This window comes from Bos javanicus, chromosome 24 (genome assembly GCF_032452875.1).
Source record: "Bos javanicus breed banteng chromosome 24, ARS-OSU_banteng_1.0, whole genome shotgun sequence".
In the NCBI taxonomy this organism is placed as follows: Eukaryota; Metazoa; Chordata; class Mammalia; order Artiodactyla; family Bovidae; genus Bos; species Bos javanicus.
In genome coordinates, this window is record NC_083891.1 from 49,506,629 (window position 1) to 49,528,928 (window position 22,300).

General features: G+C 50.9%; 1 protein-coding gene across 5 annotated transcripts in view; it reads right to left on the reverse strand.

Moving 5' to 3' along the window:
- The window catches only part of MYO5B (myosin VB), a 335,372-nt gene that overhangs the window by 63,539 nt on the left and 249,533 nt on the right, over nucleotides 1-22,300 (reverse strand). For all 5 annotated transcript variants that reach the window (XM_061400147.1, XM_061400145.1, XM_061400148.1 and 2 more), the window contains exons 15-21: nucleotides 15,160-15,300; nucleotides 14,198-14,295; nucleotides 9,468-9,554; nucleotides 8,885-8,996; nucleotides 3,676-3,887; nucleotides 1,581-1,737; nucleotides 267-506 (exon numbers count right to left, since the gene is read on the reverse strand). In XM_061400147.1, coding sequence (XP_061256131.1) covers nucleotides 267-506; nucleotides 1,581-1,737; nucleotides 3,676-3,887; nucleotides 8,885-8,996; nucleotides 9,468-9,554; nucleotides 14,198-14,295; nucleotides 15,160-15,300 — 1,047 coding nt within the window. The remainder of the gene's footprint in view (nucleotides 1-266; nucleotides 507-1,580; nucleotides 1,738-3,675; nucleotides 3,888-8,884; nucleotides 8,997-9,467; nucleotides 9,555-14,197; nucleotides 14,296-15,159; nucleotides 15,301-22,300) is intronic.

Sequence of the window (22,300 nt, forward strand, 5' to 3'; positions counted from 1 at the left end):
GGGTTAAGAAACCAACATCATCCTCGTTATGGCTGCAGGATCAGGCAGACCGGGGCTGGAGTGCTGGTTCTAGCACTTCCTAATTCTGTGATCTTAGCCAAGTGTTTGATGCTCCAGATCCACACTTCGCTTACCCGTATAATGGCCTCGTGAAGCTGCATGGGGATCAATTGAGAGCTCCCCGGGGGAAGCGGTGGGTCTCTCTCAAACATGCCCATGGAGTCTCGCCCCGGCCCCAACCCCCAGGTGGGAGTGGAGACACTGACCTGGTCATCGATCTTCCGCTGCAGCTGGACAATCTTGTTCTCCATGCCCACGTTGAGGCGCTTCAGGTGCTCCGCGGAGCGCGCTTCGATCCTGAGGGCCTTCAGCGCCTGCTTGGCCTTGAGCCTCCGGAAGCCGCACTGGATGACAACGGCCGCACCCCGCAGCCGCTGGAAGCGCCTGCGAGCCATCCAGCCCCGCACGTGCTTCTGGATGACGGTGGCCTTGTGCTCCCTGAGGACCTAGCAGGGGACAAGCACACACCTGGTGGGTCTGCGCTGCACCGCGGGAGCTAGGGGCTCGTGCACAGCTCGCAGGAGGAGAGAGCCAAGGTCGGTGAGCTACCGCTGCCCTATGACTTGAGGCTTTGGTGGCCGCCTGTCTTATGAACAAGTTGCAACTAAGTCCGGTGGCAGCTGTCAAACCCTCATTTCTAATTTTTTAACTCACTAGGAAACCACAGTCTAAAAAAAAAAAAAAACCTCAGAGGGGCTTAAAGATCATCCAGCTGATAGCCCCCCATTCAACAGATGTGGATCTGCTCCTGGTGCCAGTAAGCTGGAGGCGAAGTGAGATGGTTGTGTGGGATTGTCAACTGGGTTACTGGTTTACAGTTAACTTGGCTTGTAATTTCGTCTTTCTTTTTTCCTATAGTTAAAAAACCACTCAGAAAATTAAAGCATCATCAATGCCCTCACTAAAATGCCCTGCAAAATAAATGTTTGCAGAATGAATGAAAGTGTTAGTCGCTCAGTTGTGTCTGACTCTTTGTGACCCCAAGGACTGTAGCATGCCAGGCTCCTCTGTCCATGGGATTCTCCAGGCAAGAATACTAGAGTGGGTTGCCATTCCCTTCTCCAGGGGGTCTTTCTGATCCAGGGATCGAACCCAGGTCTCCTGCATTGCAGGCAGATTCCTTACCATTTCAGCCCTCTAGCCCTTGGACTGGGACTGTACCATGACTGCCTGGTCCTCAGGCCTTCAGACTTGGGGAGAGCTACTCCCCTGGGTTTCTTGAGTCTCCAGTGTGTACACGGTACATCAAGAACTGCTCAGCCTTCATACCTACATGTGTCAGTTGCTCATAATAAACCTTATCCACACGGACACATGCATCTCCTGTGGCTTCTGTCTCTCTGGTGAACCCTGAGTCACTGTGCCTCATGAGACTTCAGTCAGGATTCGGTGGGAGCAGAGTTGCAAAATTCCTTAGAAAACAGTGAGAAGTGCCCAACAAGTGCTAAGGTTGGTGCCAAGCCATCTGCTGCTGCTCAGGGCCGAGTCCACAGCCCGAGTCCCCAGGGGCGGCTACGCACCTGGTGGTAGATTCTCCGCACAAACATGCCCCGAGCGAAGGCCTGGATGACGACGGCGGCCCTGCGGACCCTCTGGTAGGCCCGGCGGGCCCTCTGCATGCGGTATTGCTTCTGGAGCACCACGGCCGCCCGGGTCCTCCTCAGATGCTTGGCCAGTCTGGGGAGGGAGAGAGCGGTGGGCCCTTTGTGAACACAAACCCTTTCCCCTCGGCCCTGCCTGGTCACCTGCTGGCTAGGCCAACTTGTGTCACCGTTACCGGCCTTGAGACACAGCTTAGAACAGAACTGGCTTCCTCTACCTTGTCCAAAAACTCTTGCCACATATTTACAACTCAAAGTCTGATCAACTCTGATCCTCATCCGTCCATTCCCCAACCCACAAAGCCTCTCCTATAACCTGGGCAGCCCTCAAGGACATCACGTGTTCACGCTCGGGTCTGTCCCTGGACCTCACCGGGCTCGGAGGGGTCAGGGGCTGGGTCTTAGCATCCTTGTACTCCTACATCTAGTATAGGGCCTGGCACGGCAGCGCATGGGAAGTATCTGCTGAATGAACGTCACCTTCTCAGGCCTGTGGAGACCTCTCTTTACTTTCTCACCTCTCAGCCTTTCTGCCAGGGATGCACTGCACATGGGCATCTACTTCCCTCTGTTTAATTTCTACATTCCCCGTCTCACCCCTCAAGGCAGACATAAAGTCAGTCCAACACTTTTTAGCCCCTGCAAGGGCTCTGTTTGGTGTCAGACCCATAACAAGTGCTCAACGAGAGACTAAGAATATTAAAAGCTAGAAAGGACCTTGGACATCATTTAGCGCAGCTCCGGAGTGGGCGGTAACTCACTCAGCCCTGCTCTGCTTGCTTAAATGAGTCTGACTCCTGGCAGCTCTCCCTGAACACTCTCTCTAAAATACAAACTCCCTGCAGGGAGAACGCAGGCCATCCCACTACCCAGGACAGAGTCCTGTGCCCCAGGGTGCTCGGCGATGCCCTAACTGTGGATGACAACTTAGTGTGGATACCACTGACAACTCTCTCATTTCTGTAGCTTTCGTTCTAGAGACCACCTCTCAACGGTTCACAGGTAATTAACAGTATTCATCATCTCTCTGGTTCTGCTTGGATAAACAGCTTATAACAAGGACATGAGGGGGAGCCGGAGCAATCTTCTAACTTTACAGTACAGTGGGTGCCTGCTCTGGGCTTGTTTCGATATTCAAGCAGAGAGGCCTGAGGAGTCACTTATGAAACTTAGGCCTCCAAATGCAAGGCGTCCTAGAGATTACTGTCACTTCTTCAAGAAAACTGCAATCTGCAGAGGTCACTAATGTTGAACCAGGGCTGGGTCCAAAATCTGATGACCCATGTAAAGGCTGGGGGGTGGGTCTCACGGCAAGGGATGGGGGTGTCCTCTATGCCCATCTCCATGGTGACGCTCATACTGATTCAGCGCTTCAGCAACCCAACGACATCACTAGGAGGGGATGTTTTCAACAAAGTAGCCTCTTTTGTATGGTGCTGGGCTGGGGCAGGGCAGCCCACTGGCATCAGGCTTTGCCCCAAGGGAGCTGCTTGTGGTCAGACAAGTCTCCCCCTCCCTCTCCCCGTGCTGGCTGAGTGCAACAGCTCATAGAAGGGACCTCCCCCGGCCTTTTCATTCAGCCCTAACCAAACTCCTAAGGGATTCTGAAATTGGTGGCATAAGTCATGAAGCTGAGTGTACTTTACCTGTGAGAGAAAGGCTGAATTCATCTCTCTTGCGGAAAGAGGACTGTTTTATTTAAGTGTTTAAGCAAAGGGCAAACGGAGGTTTGGCTGGAAAACCAGCCAGTCCTAAGCTAGCACTGGTGGGTGGGGACAGACTGGGGGAGACAGGAGACCTGGGAACTAGACCTACTGGCTCAGGTGAGAAGGGGAGGAGAGAGGGGCCCGGCTGCTGGGTGAAAGCTGGATATAGACAGGGCCCCGGAGGACGGCGCTCTACCCACAAGGGCTGATTGAGGCCAGTCAGCTCAGAGCCAGGCCTGCCCGCCACCCCCCACCCATCCCCTGTGCCCCACTGCACCGACCACTAGCTCAGGTGTGCCCCAGCTCACCTGCGGGCTAGGTATCCTCGGCAGTACCTCTGCAGAGTTAAGGTGGCTCCCTTCAACCTGCGGTACTTCACCTTCTGCAGCCAGCCCCGCACGGCTTTCTGGATCATGATGGTGGCCGCCCGGAACTTGTCAGCCCGAAGCTTCTCCAGGTAGGCCACCTGGCCGGCCCGGAAGAAGATCTTGGTGCGGCCAAACTGGAACTTGTCAGGATCCTTGACGAGGCAGGGAGGGGAGCTGGTTCATCACCCGTGAGCGGCAAAGGAACGCACCCCATCGCCCCAGTCGCTCCCCTGCACGATTTCCCTGCTGGGTCTCACGCGCCCCTGGCTCCTTAAACAACGGCTGAAGAGTCGGTGTGTAACCGACGCCGACCCGTCCCTACTGCTGCTCAGACACCGAGCACAGTGGTAAGAAGCAGGCCTGCCCGCCAGCAGCTGGCATCACAGCGAGGGCATCTGGGCAAGCAGACAAGGACACAGCACATTTCAGGCAGTGCTGAGGGTTATGAAGACAACAAAGCTCCATGAGGTTTGTGCACCGTGACATTTACACACAGTGACATCGATTAATCAATAAGACTGACTCGGTGGTGATGTGATTTAGGTTGTGGGGGCTCCTGAGTCACTTTGGGCAGTTTATATCAGCTCTTTATGCCTCAGTTTCCTCATCTGTGCAACCGGGGTCATGTTTGTATCTTTCTCTAAAGGCAGTGTGAAGATGAGATGGAGTGCATGAAACATAGTAAGAGGGCTGGAGGATGGGATGCAGATGCTGAATAGGCTAAAGGAGGAAGGCATCTCAATGGAGGGGCTGTTCAAGCAAAGACCTGAATGGAGTGAAAGCAGGCAGGTGTGGGAAATTATACATACATTGCGAATAACCCCCAAGTACATTCTATTTGGTGTCTAACTATGCTGTGAACTATTTCTTCAGACAGATGGTGACTGTCTTTAGCGACATGTACTTAGGTTAAAATTAGGGGCCCTTTCCATGTTTGCCCTAGTGGACAAGGGAAGATGACCCAGCAGTGTGTGTGTATGCGTGCGTGTGTGTGTGTGCGTGCGTGTGTGTGCGTGTGTGTGTGGACAGGCCTGGGCTACAGCACAGTACTCAGTAGGTGGCCCATGATAACTGAGTGCTCTTTGTAAACACACATCATCTAATTTTGCTCACTGAGCATGAAGACCATTATAAGAAGGAGATAATGAGCCAAGGTGTAAGGAAAACACACAAATATATATTTCATGTTGACCAGCGGCTCTGAAACCATGTTGAGTCGACACTCGTCATGGCCAAGCCCTGTACAGCCAACAGGAACCGGGTTCCACGCACAGGTAAGCCAGGTGGCCTGTGCCGGGGCTGAGCTGGGGACACAGCAGCCAGCCGGGCCGTTGCTACGGTCCCTTCTATGGCTGGGGTGCTGGCGAGGCACGGAGGAGCGAGCTGCATGCCTGGTTCTCATTCCTGCCTCTGCTTTGGGCCTCAGCTCATGCCAGGAGGAACCAAGGCTGGGCTGGGCGGGGCAGCTTTGAGATGCCTGAGGCCTGGCCTTCATCACCACCCGGCTGGGGAGACTCCTCAGTGAGGACGGGTTGGCGACTCAACCCTCACAGTTTGGGGACAAGCCTGGCTACTAGGTCTTCAGCAGAGTCATGGCCTGGGGGGCGGGGCGGTGCCTGTTGTATCCCTGGGGCCATGGTACACTGGCTCCAGTTCCTACTCTGGAAGAAACCACCAGGGAAATGGCAGGCTGGTCTGCAGAGCCACCATTTGTATGGAGGAGGATTTCTCTGAAGGCTCCAGCGGTGCGCCTGTCACCACGGGCCTGATGGCGGCACGCCTCCTCGCCCAGACATCTGCTTTCTCTGACCCCTAGAACTGACCATACTTTCCACATACTGATCAGAGGTCATCTCCTGAGAACCCCTCTCTGATAATCAGAGACCGAGGGGATAGGAAGAAATCTTAGCAGCCCATCCCAAGCCACTCTCTTATGGCACAGGTGCCGAGCATGTTGAGGTGACTGGCCAAAGGTCTCACTGAAAACATCAAGGAATAGAACCCAAGACCCAGGACTCCTCGGCCAGAGGTCTCTTTATCGCATCATGCCCATTTGTAGGACCACCTCCTCCTCACGCTCCCTGGGTTCCCAGCAGAAGCTCGTTAATCCACTCCTTCACTGTCGGGATGCAGGTTCAGGTTTTCCTGATGGCCAGTGACGTCTGTAACTACACTAGATGACCGTCAGTCCTGGGGGGCAGGGCCCCCCTAGTCGGCTCCTTTGTAACTCTCACTGACCACTCTAAGGTAGTACATAGGAAGAATTCAAGAATTCAATACCCATTTGTGGAGTTAAAGAAAAAACACGTTCAAGCTAACGATGGAGGGATTCCTACACTCCTCACAGGAGACCACCACTCCTGAGCAACCTCACGATTCAGCCCCCGCGCCTGGCTGCCCCTGGACGAACAGCCTGCTGCCAGGCCTACACGCCCTTTCATCACGGCTTCTCTCCTAATCACTCTGCCCTAGTATTACTTAGTACTTTCCCGGAAAGTGCAGGAAGCTGGCCTGTGCCCTTCTAGTATAACGGGTGACTTTGCCAAGCCTCAACCGCTTAAAGTCTCAGGTCACTTAGCAGGAGTACTAGCAGCACTAGTGACCAGAAGGTGCGCCCCCGCATGTCCCCCAAAGGGAAGAGACAGAGAAGGTTTCCAAGGGAGTCCTGAAGCATTGAGCCCTATTACGTCTGAAAAGTGGAAGAGTGTTAGATGCTCAGCCCTGTCTCTTTGTGACCCCATGGACTGTAGTCGGTCAGGCCCCTTCCTCTGTCCCTGGGATTCTCCAAGCAAGAAAACTGGAGGGGGTGGCCATTCCCTTCTCCGGGTCATCTCCCCGACCCAGGGATCAAACCCAGGTCTGCTGCATTGCAGGCACACTCTCCCGTCTGAGCCACCAGGGAAACCCACTCCTGTCTAGGAACGGCAATTACGCACCGTGACACTGATTGATCAATCAGACTGATTCAGTGGTGACGTGGTTTAGGTTGTGGGGGCTCCTGAGTCCCTTTGGGCCATGTGTATCAGCTGTTTTTGCCTCAGTTTCCTCATCTGTGCAATGGGGATCATGTTTGCGTCTTTCTCTTAAGGCAGCGTGAAGATGAAATGGAGTGTGTGAAACAGAAAAACGTCTGACTTGTACTAAGGCTCAGGGACTGTGAGCCACTGGTGGCAGGTTTCATCAGGACAAGCTCATCTGTCACCCAAGCAGCCACCTGCACAAACTCGAGCTCCTGTGATGTCCAGTGGCTGTGCCGGGAACACGACGACAGTGAGACCCAGGCCATTCAGTTGTTCCACAGTCTGGTAAAATGACAAACAAGCCCTTAACTACAATACAAGGGGAGAAACGCAATAATGGAAGATAGAAGTGGAGAAGTGTTGGCCAGTGACTAACTCCATCTGGGGGAGCCAGGAACGGGCTTCATGGACCAGAAAGCACTTTAGAGCTCAGTTCAGAAGGCAAGAACCTGGCCAAACATTACAAAGGTGGGGAAAGCACTCCAGGCAGAGGAAACAGCACTTATTCACATACTTTAGGGGATTCACTGGTTCATTCATGCATTCCATAAATGCCTGGTGAGTGACATCTATGTGTCAGGCTCAGGGCTCATAACTTAGGGGGAGTGTCAATGCAAAGGCCGTCCTCTGCAAGAGAGGAAAGACATCTCGAGCACAGGACAGCACACCAGGGGCTCAGAGACTGCTGGACTGAGGGAGGCAGGAGGGCGGGGTCAGCGTGCAAGCTGGGTGATGTCGAACCAGAGGCCCGAGTGCATCAAGGAGCGGGTCTGCACAGCGGCCCTCGGTCCTGCCGGCTGGAGGGGAGTGCGGTGGGGGACGCTGAGTCAGCTGGTCTGATCTGGGGCCCCTCCAGATCGCCTTCTGCGTGGGGAGCAACGGTTCCACTGGAAGCGTGGGGAAACCAGGGAAGGGAGAGGAAGAGTGGAACTATGCCCCCAGGGAAAGCAGGAGCTAGACCCAGGGCTGAGCGGGCTGCTGCGAGACTTGACCACACAAACAGGCCAGCTCCCGGTGCCAACAGAGGAGGAAGACTCCTGACGCTCCCTTTCACCCAGGGTTTAGCCGACCCAGAACACATTTTTCTCACCCATGTAGAAAGAGACGTTGAAATGTAGATACTGGCAGATGTTCCACAGCACAAACCTCAATTAACCAGAGTCCAACGGACCAAAGGCAACCTTCAGTTAAGAAGACTGCCACCCTCGTTTCTCTACGGAACGTTTAGCCCAGCATTCTGTACTGTCTATAGCTACAGTCTTGAGCTGCTAAGACAACATTGTGCTCAGAGGGTGACTGTGTCACTTTTACAAAATAACTTACGATTTTAAACTTGGTCATCTGGCAATGAACTATACTCCAAATGAACAGATTTTCCTAACAATATGATACTTAATTTTTTTTTAAGTTGATGCAATTCTCTTCCCTTCTGAAAGGAAGATTCTCAATGTAATCTAACCATTTATTGAGATCATTAAGTACCATACTCTGCTGTAATCCCTGAATACTCTAAAACCAAGAAACACGCAGGGATCTGCCCCTCATCAAAGACCCCCAAGAGCTCGGCTGTCATTCTCCAGCCCCAAGCGTCAGCTGCCGAGTTCAGGTTGTTTCAGATAAAATGAAATCCACTGTTTTATTTAAAACAAGCATCTGAGGTTGGGCCTGAGGCTGGCTCTGTGATGGGGAAGACACGGGAGGCGCGGGTATTTCCCCCTCGGCTGGCTTCCAGGCCACCGTGCTTGGGCTCCAGATCAGAGCCCCGGCATTGGGCTCCGGATCAGAGCCCCGCAGGTTCACCGGCGCCAGCAGGCAGGCCGAGCGGAGGAGCCTGGGCTTTGGGGAGCGCAGGGATCGGGGCCAACAGCTTGGGGCCTTATCATGACCCCTAGGGCACTGTATAAACAATTTCATTTTCTACGGAACCTGTTATGTGGGAAAGGCTGGGAATGTCTCCAGGCAGGTGGAAAAGGGGCTTTTCCTTTACAGTCACTGATGCAGGAAAACGGATGAACATCTCAGATGACAGTTTCGGTAAGAGGGGTGAGGACCACTGAGGCAGTTAACACCCCACCCCAAATGCCAGGGCACCGCGCCTGGAGCTGGAGTCGGGGCTGTGCCCAGCTCACCTTGATGAGGCTCTCCAGCACAGACCTGCAGATGGCCTTTTTGTCTGAGTTGGCAAGGTCTCTCTTCTTGACCAGCACCCGATACCGGTTGAAGAAGTCATGGTAGGACCACCTGGAGAGAAAACCGGTGCGTCAAGGACACGTCCTGCCTCTCGGCCATACAAGGGCCCTGGGTGATCTCAGACAGGGCCCCGGGGGGTCAACACGTCCAGCACAAAGCCCTTCTCAGAGCAGCAAAACACGTTACGGGGCGTTTTGTTCTCCCTCGATGCTGAGAACTTCAGCATGTAGCTGAGTTAAAGAATCACGCCTAGAGGACTGACAGGAAAAAGGATTTTGGAGGCTCTGCTGCTTGGAGGGCTGACCAGCTCGCCGCCCAGACCAACACCAAGCTGAAATCTGAAAAGCTGTCCAGGAGGATGTTACTCTTGACACCCATACTTCTAGGACAAACTGAGATTCTCTTGTCTGTCGGCTCCCTGCCTGAGCCCTCAGCGTTGGGGAGCGTTTTTGGAGGCTCTGTCTCTGGCTGACAGTGCATAAGGGGGTCCCCTGGGGAGGCGGGCCCCAGGGGGTGCAGTACCTGGATGGGTAGCCAGCCGCGCTGATCCGGATGGTCTCCAATACGCCGCAGGCTCGGAGCTGCTGCACTGCTCTCTTTGGGTTAAAACTGCAAAACACAAGACAAGCAATGAGAGGCCATAGCGGCAAAGAAACAGAACAGGGGAGAGAGAGAGAGACCACCCCTTCCTGCACCGAGGTACAGGCATTGCGCGCCTGGGAGCTCAAGGCCAGGGGCCAAGCGCAGGCTAGCAGACAGACGGGAAACAGCTGAGCCATCTCCGTTCTGTGCGCGTTCTCACCCTCACCCGGACTGCTCCTCTTATTTGCCCCCCTGCACTCTGTCCACCCTCCCAAGCTCATTCCTGCCTCCTCTGCAGAGCCCAGACAATGTATTAAAAAGCAGAGACATCACTTTGTTAACAAAGGTCCATATAGTCAAAGCTATGGTTTTTCCAATAGTCATGTATGGATGTGAGAGTTGGACCACCGAGAAGGCTGAGTGCCAAAGAATTGATGCTTTCAAACTGTGGTGCTGGAGAAGACTCTTGACAGTTCCTTGGACTGCAAGGAGATCAAACCAGTCAATCCTAAAGGAAATCAATCCTGAATATTCATTGGAAGGGCTGATGCTGAAACTGAAGCTCCAATACTTTGGCCACCTGATGAGAAGAGCCAACTCACTGGAAAAGACACTGATGATGGGAAAGACTGAAGGCAAGAGAAGGGGACAACAGAGGATGAGATGGTTGGATGGCATCATCGACTCGACGGATTTAAGTTTGAGCAAACTCTGGGACATAGTGAAAGACAGGGAAGCCTGGCATGCTGCAGTCCACGGGGTTGCAGAGTTGGATATGACTGAGCGACCGAACAACAACTGCAGAGCCTTCCCTTATTATTTCTATAGACAGGGGCATCTGTCTTAACTCAGTGGCCAAATCATATACACTTAGCACCTCGAGCATGAGTTGGCTCCCAAGTTAAAAAGGGGAGTTTCAGGCCACGCAGACCTGGGTGTGAATCATGACGTGGTCACTTACAGCTGCATGTGTGATTTGGGGCAAGTAACACACCTCCTTGTACAGCAGTATCCTCCTCTCTAAGGTGGGGAGAGTGGAAGTGTCCCTTTTAGAGGGTGAGTGTGAAGAGTAAGTGTAACAGCCCACGAAAGCAGTGAGAACAGCGGCTGGCACAACATACAAAGTCACACATGCCGTGAGCTGCTGTCATGAGAGCTGCCCAAGAATCACACAGATAAAGAACTTTATCTTCTTGTCTTTAGAGATACAAGCCATGACTTCAGCAACTCACCCACCCTAAGGTGCTAAGTTTAGTACTGAAAACCCCATTTTTATTCTAACACCTATACTCAGTAGGACACTGGAGTAAAAAGTCAGACGTGGTCTGGATTTTCTCAAGTATCCGCACTTGGAGGGGGAGACGTGTATAGAGGCAGCGAACTGCAAATGCAAGTGGTATTCACTCAGTCGCGTCTGACTCTCTGTGACTCCACGGACTGTAGCCCACCAGGCTCCTCTGTCTGTGGAATTCTCCAGGCAAGAATACTGGAGTGGGTAACCATGCCCTTCTCCAGGGGATCTTTCCTACCCAGGGATTGATTAAACCACAAGGCACTATGTGATATACGTGGTAAAAATACTGAAAGAAACTGGAGGGAAGGATGCTGGGGTTGGCTGGGGGTAATCAGGGAGTCTTCAGGGAGAAAGAATTAAGCTGACCCTGAATCAATCACCATGATTCAGGATGAGGAATAAATGTTCTTTTTCTTTCTGGCTGTTCTGAAGCTCGGCTGTAGGTGGACGCAGAGTGAGCCCCCTTCAAGGACGTGGGGACCTGGCTCCACCTCCGCAGTCATCTGCCGCCTAAAAGGCTGCAGGCTCCCACCTACTGCCTGGGGCTCTGCGGTGCTGGGCAGGTGCACGCGGGACCCTGAGGCACTCAGGACCACCCACTGCTGAGACCAGCCCACTGGCCTTCAGGAAACCTGGCCGATTGCTCCGACGATGATCCCCACTTCAGAGGATCACACCTGCCCGGGGCCACCTCCTCCCTGGACACTTCCTGTTCTCTCGCCTCTTTATTGCTGCGTTCCCACAGACCCATTGACAGTCACTCTTAGGCTGTCACCAGCTATCTGGGGCTGACAACTCCTTAAGAAGGAGACTATGTCTTTATTCATCGTGATTCCACTGTCCTAGCCCAGTGCCCTGGAGAGATGGCTTCTGAACAAAGGAAGAAGCAGAAGCAAAGACTTTTTATCAGATAGAAGCATTTAGTGCAGGACAGCAGTCTCCACTGGGGAAAATTTTGCCGCCAAGGAACATTAATGTTATAAGATGCTGTTGGTTGTCACAGTGCTGGGGGTGCCACTGGCATCTAGCGGGCAGAGCCCAGGGAAGCTGCTACATCTCCTCCAGTGCACGGGACAGCCCTGCAGAAAACCATTACTTGGCCCAAATGCCCACAGTGCTGAGGCTGAGAAAACCCGGCTTTAGGGGAGGGGGAAGAGGGATACAGCACTTTGTTTCCAGAATTATCAATAACATCACAGATTTTCATGACATAAATTTTTATACTGGTCATAAATAATCCTCATTATCTCGCTGAAGTCTTTCATCAGGATAACTATTTTTTTTTTTTTTTAGCCACAATTAACAGATGGGGAAATGAAACGAAGACGGCGAGGGCCTCGCTTGGGATGAGCCAAACAAGTGGTAGCTGAGAACGCAGGCTTTCTGACTTGGTTCTGTAACCTCCCCCACTCTACTGGGAGGAAGACTTTGGTCCTGAAGGTAAAGGAGTCTCCTAGAAAAATGGGCTGTTAGGACTCGCATGTCCCTTTGAGAGTCCCCAGGGGCTTCTCTCACGTGGGAGGAGAGACTCAGCATGAGAACTTGGCACATGGTGGGCACCCGGTTCTGATAGATGCATCACCCAAGGTCAGGCCGGCTGCGGGCAGAGCTGGTGGCAGCCCCACACGCTCCGCTCCCGGGCCCAGCGCGCCACTCGTGTCCTTCACACGTAATCTACATCTTTCACACCCGCTGCTTTCCTAACAGCCTCTCTTTTTCTGGAGGCGTCTGGTAAACAGATCCACACAGGGGGATTTCCTGAGCATGTCTCGGGAACTTGGAGGGAAGGAGAAGAGTGGACAGTCAGCCGGCTCCCGAGGAGGCTGATTCGACACTGTCTTCCCAACCTTTTCCAGGACGAGGCCCCTGAGAGTGGAAGTCAAGCTTTATTAACCAATATGAAATGCAGAAGGCAGTTCAGATATTCATCCTGAGAGTCAGAGTTGCCAAAATAAATTATTTCACAGAAAGAAATTATGCCAGGACCAAAAAGGAAATCAGAAAGATGGGAAGGAATTGCTTGAAAATGGAAAAATGTACCTCCTTTGGCTAGGAGAGAAGAGCATGTGTGAAGGCTTAGGGGAGCAGGAGGAAAGGCCGCAGGGTGAGTGAGAGAGCATTCTGCAGGCGCAGGGCAGCACTCCAGGCAAGAAATGGAGAGACGCTGAGACAGGGCCACAGTGGCAGGAAGGGACATGGGAGACCACGGGAGAGACTGTCAGGTGGACTCCACAGGACTTTGACCATGATTGGATCCTAGGGAGTAAGGGCCCTGCTGCCCAATATGGTAGCCACTAGCCACCTGTAAGTAACTAAAATGAAAATAAGACTCCGCTGTCTCAGTCACCCTAGCCACACTGCAAGAACTCAGTAGGCATGTGTGACCATGTAGATCACTGCAGATTTACCAAACAATTCCATCACGGCAGAAGGTTCTACTAGACGGTGCTGGTCCAGAGGGACCCTTAGGTTTCTGGTTTGGAAGAGCCAAGTTTGGTGGGTGGATGAGATGTCAGGAAATGCTTATGCCATTTACTGTGACAGAGACCAAATAAACAGGAACCATTCTTGGGGGCGGGGAGGATGAGTCTGGTTTCAGACATGTTCAGTGTGAGGAGGCCAACAAAGTCACAGCAGACCGGCAGAAATGCCAGGTGGAATCCGGCACAACCCAGAGACGACAGAGATGCCAAAGAATCTTTGCTGAAGAGTCAGATTTGGGTGAGGTCAACCACAGCTGGTTGGCATCACTGTCTCAATGGATCTGAGTTTGAGCAAACTCCAGGAGATGGTGAAGCACAGGGAAGCCTGGCGTGCTGCAGTCCACGGAGTCACAAAGAGCCGGACATGACTGAGCAACTGAACAGGAGCAGCAGCAAACCATATGAGTGGGGACAGAAATGGAAGGAAAATGTCAAGGTAGGAGTAGTGGCAGAATGTGGGTCTCAGAGAGGGGAAAGTGAGCAAGTGTGGATGGTTCTGGAGGCCCAGAAGAGAGGGGTGTGAGACACGGGACCGTCCGCACGTCTCATCACTCGATGCACCACGTGAGGTTACGTTTCCTCCCTGACCACTCCCATCTCTGAACGGAGCAGCTGCTGTGAGACACACTCACGTCCCCATTTAACGGCACACTTCTAACCAGCTCTCTGATTCGTGGGCACCCTAACCATCACTATAAGCAATGTGAGATCGGGGAGCTGGCCCTTCACGGCCCCCAGTTCTCCAAACAGCAGACAGCTGGGGTCCATACTTGGCACATAAACCACTGGGGTGGGGGGGCGGGGCTGCAGGACCCGCCACTCATCCCACCGAGGACCACAGACCCGCGGGGCTGTGCCTGCCCCGTGCCCCTGACCTTCGAGGCGACACTCACTGGAAGGGCAGCTTCTCGTCGTTGGGCTTGATGCAGCGGACATAGTGCGGTGTCGTGGCGTTCAGTGTCTCCATGAGCAGGTGCAGGGAGGAGCGGAACTGGGGAGACAGAGGTCAGCGCCCTGTGACCTACTCCTCCTCAGCCTTTCGTGGTGAATCACGAACGTCCAGGAGCACCCCTAGACTGGGGGTGGGAGCTGTCAATGCTCTTATCGCTTCATTACTGTTTTAACGCAGGGCAGGGAGACCCTCAGGGACCTGGGGGCAGACTCCAGCTCTGACGCTGCTGGGCTGCGTGGCCAACCCCCAGACCCTCCCGCATCCCAGCAACAGGCTCTGCAAAGCACCTGGGGAAAGACCTTCTGGGTGCGTTTCACTCAGCACCCTGATCAGATGAGATGAGGCGAGCAAGGGCCAAGAGTGTGAGAGGGACCGTCACGTGGGTGGAGGCCCTGCAGCCCTGATACAGGGTGCCCGGGTGGCATGCTGGCAGTTACTGCCTTACAGGACGCACCCAGAGCAGGCATCTACCAAAGCATGAGGGTCAGTGGCTCAGCAGGCACTCTGCTCTCCTGGGAGACATGCTGGACATCAAGGCCCACAGCAGGAGCCGTTTCTCAATTTCGGGTCCCCAGGCTATTGATCCCGCCCTCCCAGACTGCACCCCTAGCCCTCCAGGCTCACCCTCAGGTGTCTGTGGTCCTGCGATGTAGTCCCCCCTGACAGGGATCAGACACTCAACGTGGGGCTGGAGTCCTCCCCTCTCTCCCTTTCCAGTTCCCTCTAGTGAAGGTTTTGCACCTTCCTTCTTCAAAGGGCACAGAAGGACCAGGCTGGGGCAGGGGATGCAGATACTGAGGCCACTCGGGCCCCCCTCTGACTCTGCCCCTCCATCCTTCATCTCCAGAGAGGCAGTCTTGCCTCACGTGCCAGGCTCCACAGCTCCAGGGCCTGGGGGCTAACCTGGTAACCCACGGTTTTCTTGTGCTCCTTGTTGGAGGCTTTCACAGGGGGTCTGGAGGAGCGAATGTTGATCTTGGAAGAAGCGGTGGTGGTGGGAGCAGAGTCTTTGCCATCATGGAACAAGTCAGCCACCAGCGGGAACTAGAAACAAACAGAGGAAGAAGATGGAGAACAAGAGCTCTTGGACTTTATGCTGCTTGCACTCTTTCCAAGTGGCCTTCCAAGACACGCCAGAGGGAACTGGAGACACATGTCCACACAAACGCTTGCACACCAGTGTCTGTGGCAGCATCATTCCTAGTAGCTACAAAGCAGGAACAATCCAAACGCCCATCAACTGCTGAATGGATAAACAGAATGTGATGTATACACACAACGGAATATTGCTCAACAGTGTAAAGGAATGAAATCCTCGTTCATGCTAAAACCTGCCTGGACCTTGGAAACACACCAAGTGAAAAAAGTCAGACACAGCAGACCACACAGTGTGTGATTCCACTTACTAGAAATGTCCAGGGACAGAAGGTAGTTTAGAGTTGGCCAGGGGGCTGAGGAAATGGGGAAAGTGGAATGACTGCTAATGGGAACAGAGTTTCTCCTTGGAGTAACGAAAATATTCTTGAATTTACCATGGTAATGGCTGTGGTGACTATACTCAAACTGCTGAATTATACACTTCAACTTGGGGTATAAGTTGGGGTCAACTTGGGGTATAAGAATTATATTTTAAAGAAAGGAAGGGAAAAAAGTAATTTCCCCAGGCAATCTTACATAACCTTCACCTACAAAGATGGGCAAAACTTCTTTCCCTTCTGGAGTGGTAGAAGGAAGCTATGGTCTAATAAAGCTGTTTAAAATTTTCCACACTTATTATTACTGCATCTTGTAAAGTTATTTAACTTAAGCCTTAATTTCTTCATCAGTAAAATGGGGATAAGGACAGACTCGCTATATGGAGTTGCTATAAGACTAGGTAAGATAACCTCTCTGTTAACACGCTGTGTACACTGGGGTGAAGGTCAGGCCAGGCACGGGGCAGGTGGGACACAGTCCCAGCTCTCAAAGCACTGGTCATGCCAGCATCCCTTGGGGAAGTAGATGCTCGGGACAGGATCAAGGGTTGGAAGGCCACTACCATGTGCCTGCGGGTGGGGAGGGGACAAAAGGAGCAGCCGGGCCCCGCCCTCTAACCCTGAGCCACTCCCATCCCAACGAGGCTCAAACACTTGTGCTCAGTCTCCAGGCTCTTCTTCCTCATATCCATGCACCTTTTTTCCCATAACTCCCATTAAAATGGTGTCTCCCATCTCCTCCTGCTAATTCTGAATGTCCGAGTCTGCCTTCTGGGGGCTCTGAAATCTGATCTCAGTGCCCCTCCCGCTCAGATAATACGTTATCACTTTGCTATAACATAAGCCACCACGCATGTTGTTCCATCATGCGCCACTTTCCTCCTGCCCGCTGCCTGCTTTCCCCACTGTGTTCTCTTCCAGCACCTTTCACCGCTCCACCTTCCTGTACTTCTCTCCTCTGAGTTGCAGATTCCCCAAAACCACATGGTCGCCATTTAACTCTTCTAGCACTCATTCCCTGGACAGTGTCCTTTGTGCCCGTGGCTTCAACTATCCCCTTCAAGCCCCTCTCTCCATCTCGATCTTCCACGACGGCGATCCACAGTTCCAACCCTCTGCTCAATACCCTCCTCCTCACTCTTGGTGTTCCGCTGGAAGCTCCGAGTTCAACACAGCCCAAAGCACTACCACCAGCTGTCTTCCCAAGTTTAGATTAGAGATCCTGCCACCACCCTACCTCTCATCCTAATCAACCACCTAGTCTGTCCACGGTTAAGCCTCAGCGTCCTTTCTCGATCAACCAGAATGCCCCTGTCCCAGTTCAGGCCCACCTGAGTGCTCTCCTGGGTCACTGTAGTCATCTACAAACCTTAGTGCCCACCTCCGGGCATATCCTTCTGCAAACACGCTCTACTCCACAGCCAGTTTTAGAGTTTTCTCTACATCCAAAACCCCTACATACCAGTAACCCCTTGTTTACAGACTTGTTGGTCCTCACTGTCTACGGCAAAGAGCCACCATCACACATATTAACTGAGAACAGGGGCAGTGGCAGGAATAGAGGGGCTGATGGAGGTGGGAGAGGTCAGCCCAGGCATGGGGCCTCTGTAAACCGGTGCCAGACAGCCAAGGCACACATGAGAAAGGGTCATGTGCCCACTCAGAAAGGCGCCTAGAAGTGTCCGCAAGGAAATGACTGATGGGAGTCTGAAGCCAGGTTCACATTCTTAAGACATCAGTGATTCCATCTGCCAAGTCCGAACAATACCAAACTGATTAAATTATTCTAACTCACATACTTTCAGAAGTGGGCTTCCAAGATGTTTGGGTCTTGGTAGAAGTTACCAACAGTATGACTATACCGTTGGAAAAGTCTAATTTATAGAAATCATTAATAGTAGCTTTTTTTGTGAAAAATCTGTAACTTCTGAGGTCTGGAGCTCGTATCAGAATCACAGAAGGAACTCTGAAATTGAATGCAATAATAAGAGTATTTTAAAATTTAAGCCCCTTTCTCCTGCTGCCATCAGAAAAGCGATGCCTTTTATTTATTTGATATATTAAAGGATTTATAAGTTAAGAACAAAAAATGAAAACTTCTGTTCAAGGCAGATTTTAATCTACGCAGGCACCACGCCGTAATTGAGGAACAAACACAACCAAGCCTGGAGCATTTGTACTGTATTTTAAAAGCGATGAAAAAATAAATAAAATAAAAGCGATGTTTTCATTGTTAGGTCCCGGCTATCGAGACTGCATTTGGAAGTGGTCGGGTCTCTGGGACAGAGAAGATGAGTGTGTTGGGACCTTAACACTAGAGGGGAGGGGTGGGCTCTATGTTCTATTCAGAACTGACGTTACAAACTCAGTGAACACACAGAGACATCTAGTTTAACCACAAGATGGAATGACCAACAGGTACCTCGATTAACCTCAGGCTGCAGGCAACAGTAAAAGACCAGGCAAATCCCGCACCACCCCACCCCCAACCCACTCCCCAGGACAAGGGACTGGGCCAGACAGGGACCTCCTTGTGCCCGGAGTGTCCCAACTGTAGACAAACCCAAGTCTCAACGAAAAGCAGTTACCAAGCTCTTGTTTGAAAATGGATTCATGTAAAAGGAACACATTTCTGAGTGAGAGAGAGTTGTGTTTTGTTGTTGTTTTTAATTAACTAACTCCAGTTCTGCTTTTCAAACAACCAGAAAGTCTATTTACCAGCTGACCGCCCAGGAATGGAAGCACTATAATTCACCTTAGGGCAGTCCTCAGAAACAGGATCCACCTGGGCCTTTCTAAAAACCTGCTTCCTTCAATCTTGAAAATACTGAGATAAAACCTTCAAACAAACCAAGCACCTCCCTGATACTGCATGTCACTTATTTCAGTGTCGGCAGGCACTGACTTTGGTGTTCTCTGCTACTCAAGTCTATATATAGATTTTAAAAGCCTGAGGCAGATCTGTTTGAAAAGGGATTAAAAGAAATATGAAAACACTTTCTAAAGACCACTTGAGGGTTTAAGAAAAATGTCAATTACAGGTATATACATAGCCGTTACCTTGGAAATCACAGCTATTCACTTCCGTTTATATGAACACTATCTTTTCTTGAAAGCAGACATGTGATACTAAAATAAGACACACTACAATAACCATTTGATTGGAATCTCTAGCTTCGAGTCTTATCTTTAGAAGCTCTGGCTGTAAACATAATAACAAACACATTTTCTTTTCCATCAATTCTTATATATGGTAAATGCTACCCTCCAGGTGGAAACAATTTTTGAACTTTTAGGTAAGAAATACCCTGTTTAATATTCATTGGAAGGACTGATGCTGAAGCTGAAACTCCAATACTTTGACCACCTGATGTGAATAACTGACTCATCTGAAAAGACTCTGATGCTGGGAAAGATTGAAGGCAGGAGGAGAAGGGGACAACAGAGGATGAGATGGTTGGATGGCATCACCGACTCAATGGACATGGGTTTGAGTAAACTCTGGGAGTTAACGATGGACAGGAGGCCTGGCTGCTGCAGTCCATGGGGTCACAAAGAGTCGGACACGACTGAGCAACTGAACTGAACTGACTCTGTTTAAAGGGGTTTTAAAGGGTATTTGGAGGAAAAGTCTCAGCACTTTTTTTTCAAGAAGCAGGACCTTCCTGTATTGCCGAGAACGATCATGTTTTCCTGACTAAAGTTCTATCTTACACAGTTATCTATTTATTCTAAGTATTGGGGGAGGCTTTATAACTACCAGCAGAAACTGATTTTAAACAGGAAGGCCTCCAAAAACACTTCAAAGCTAATGTTACATAGTATGATGACTCAAAAGCTATTATATAACAACTTTTTAAAAATGTAAAGCAAATGTGCTTGCTCAAAATGAAACGTGTGTGTACCCTGGAAGGAAGCTAGCCGTGTAGAAAGCAATGGAATGCATGAGTCGTCACCCTTGATGCGCTGAAGCTGAGGGAGCAAGGAGACGTGGGTGGGCGGGGGGAGATGGTGTTTGGACCTTGTCAGAGCATCCTGACTCTTGGACCTCAGAGACAGTCGCAGCCCAGGTTAGGCAGTCTGGGCTCATATGGTCTGCCTGGCCTCAGGACCACACTGGTCTTGAGATCCCGTCCACGTGGATGCTGTGGAAACGGTACCAGCAGGGTCTGCCTGGGAACATGGCCCAGAATGGCCCTTGCTTTCCAGCACCTGCCGGCCTGTACCCTGGACCCACTGCCCAGCTTTCTGACCTGAACTCTGTGGGGCCCTGGAATAGGAAATCTCCAGAAGAAAAAATCGTCCCTTCAAGATTCCCCCCACCCTGATTTATAAATTTTATCACTTTTTACAATAAACACTAAGAAGGAAAACCCTCCATCTTTAGAATCTAAAACAAATCAGTCTGTTAACCTGAAGTCATGTTTTAAAAGAGGCATCTCTCTACTTAAATCTCTATTTATAGCTTTCTGATAGCTGAGGAAGCAATTAGCTGTATTATAGCCTCTTAGGCAGCGTAACTGGCTTTACTAATTACATTCTCATTAACACCATTTTATTTCACTGCTCTTGGTGGGAGCTCTTCAACAGCCTTTTGGCTGGCAGGGTTCGTGGTTATCTTCCATCCCATCCTGACTAGTTTTTCACACTGATTTGTTCATTTCTTACCAGGGATGCCACACAAAAGGAAAAAGCTAATAGGTCTCTCTCCAAATAAAAATACTTTAAGTAAAACCATGAATTTGCCTACCAGATGTAAGAGTTATGCTTAGTGAGAAGAAAACCAGTAAAAAGGTGGGCATTAACTGGATACCATAGGCTTGTATCTTTCCAGGTCTTTTATTTTTCTCTCTGCTTTAAGTGTATCCTAGAAACATAAACTCTGTGGGACTGCTGTGAAAAAAAATTTAAAGAAAATGATAGAGGCTCAGTGAACTATGAGCTTTAAAAATGCTACAACAACAGACGCTGCCAGTGGTGTCCACCTGTCCGAATGATTTAAAGCACATTTCTAATCGCTCTGATTGGCAGCTGTAGTCTGCGGAGATCCCATCTGTAGGTTTATAGTGACATACTGTTGATCTCTGTTTTCCATCTCCTGGGATGTCTGAAATGGGCTGGAAGGAGTCCAGGGTGGAGCATTCTCAGCTCTCCACCTACTGGGGTCTGGGGAGCCTGGGAGCCCCTCTCAGTTCAATCGTTAAGGGCTGTTGGTCATCATCACAGCATCTCTGAGGGTTTGCTGGGATGGGAGCAGGAGGGCCTGGCAACAAGGTCTTTGGTTTCTTTAGAAATGTTAGCTGGTGAAGGGGAAGGCTAGAGTTGTGGTAGGTGGACAGTGAAGAGAAGGGAGTTGGTACCTTTTAAGAGTGGGCTTCCCTGGTAGCTCAGCAGTAAAGAATCTGCCTGCAATGCAGGAGACGTGAGCTTGCTCCCTGGGGTGGAGAAGATCCTCTGGAGGAAGCAAATGGCAACCCACTCCAGTATTCTTGCCTGGGAAATCCCATGGACAGAGGAGCCTGATAGGTTACAGTCCATGGGGTTGCAGAAAGTCTGACAGCTTAGTGACTAAACAAGAACAACAAACCTTTTAAGAGTAGATCACAGAACTATTTTACACTCCAATTTAGCAATGCTGCTAGACATTTGAAGTGCATACTCTTTGAACTGTCAATTCCATTTCTAATAATTTACAGGCAGACACAACTATACAAGCAAGCAAAGAAATATGTAAAGGGCATTCCTTGCAGTGTTATTTGAGTTAGCAAAATACCAACAATTGTTTAAAAAAGGAAAAGAAGTGGATATGTACTCATATGAAAAGTGGTCAAGAGATAATGGTAAGTGAAAAATGAGAGAGGACTGTATATAATGCCATTCATTTCAATTTTAAAAAGATGTACCAGGATGCTTGTATTATCAGAGTGGGAATGCATGAAAAGGTAGGTCAGGAGTGGGAGAGAATACTTCTATTTTATATATTTCTAAACTATTTGAATTTTTATGAGCCTATATTTCAATTCTAATAAAAATCTAGTACACCCTATCTAAAATGATACACCTGTTTAGAAAAGAATAAACACCAGGCCTGAGACTGCCATCCTAGAGAGGCCTGCTCACAAGACACATGCTTGGCTGGTGTCTGGAAACGTGGATTTGGAGGGGGCGTCTTTTGCAGTTCCTAAGAATGGTTCACTGAGCCTAAACTGTTTACACCAACAATGTTGTTTTTGCTGAGCCAACCTGCTTTCCTGCTGCGAGTCTGGAACTGGTACCTGCTAGGCAAAGGGTGCCAACACCACTGACTACCAGTAGGGAACCCTGAATGCCCAGGCTCAGGTGAGCTGCTCTGGTAAATAGTTGCCAGGGATCATCACGAGCTTCCCAGGGGGCGCTAGTGGTGAAGAACCCGCTTGCCAGTGCAGGAGACATGAGAGACACGAGTTTGATCCCTGGGTCGGGAAGATCCCCTGGAGAAGGGAATGGCCAAACACTCCAGTATTCTTGCTGGAGAGTCCCACGGACAGCGGAGCCTGGCGGGCTACAGTCTACGGGGCTGCACAGAGGAC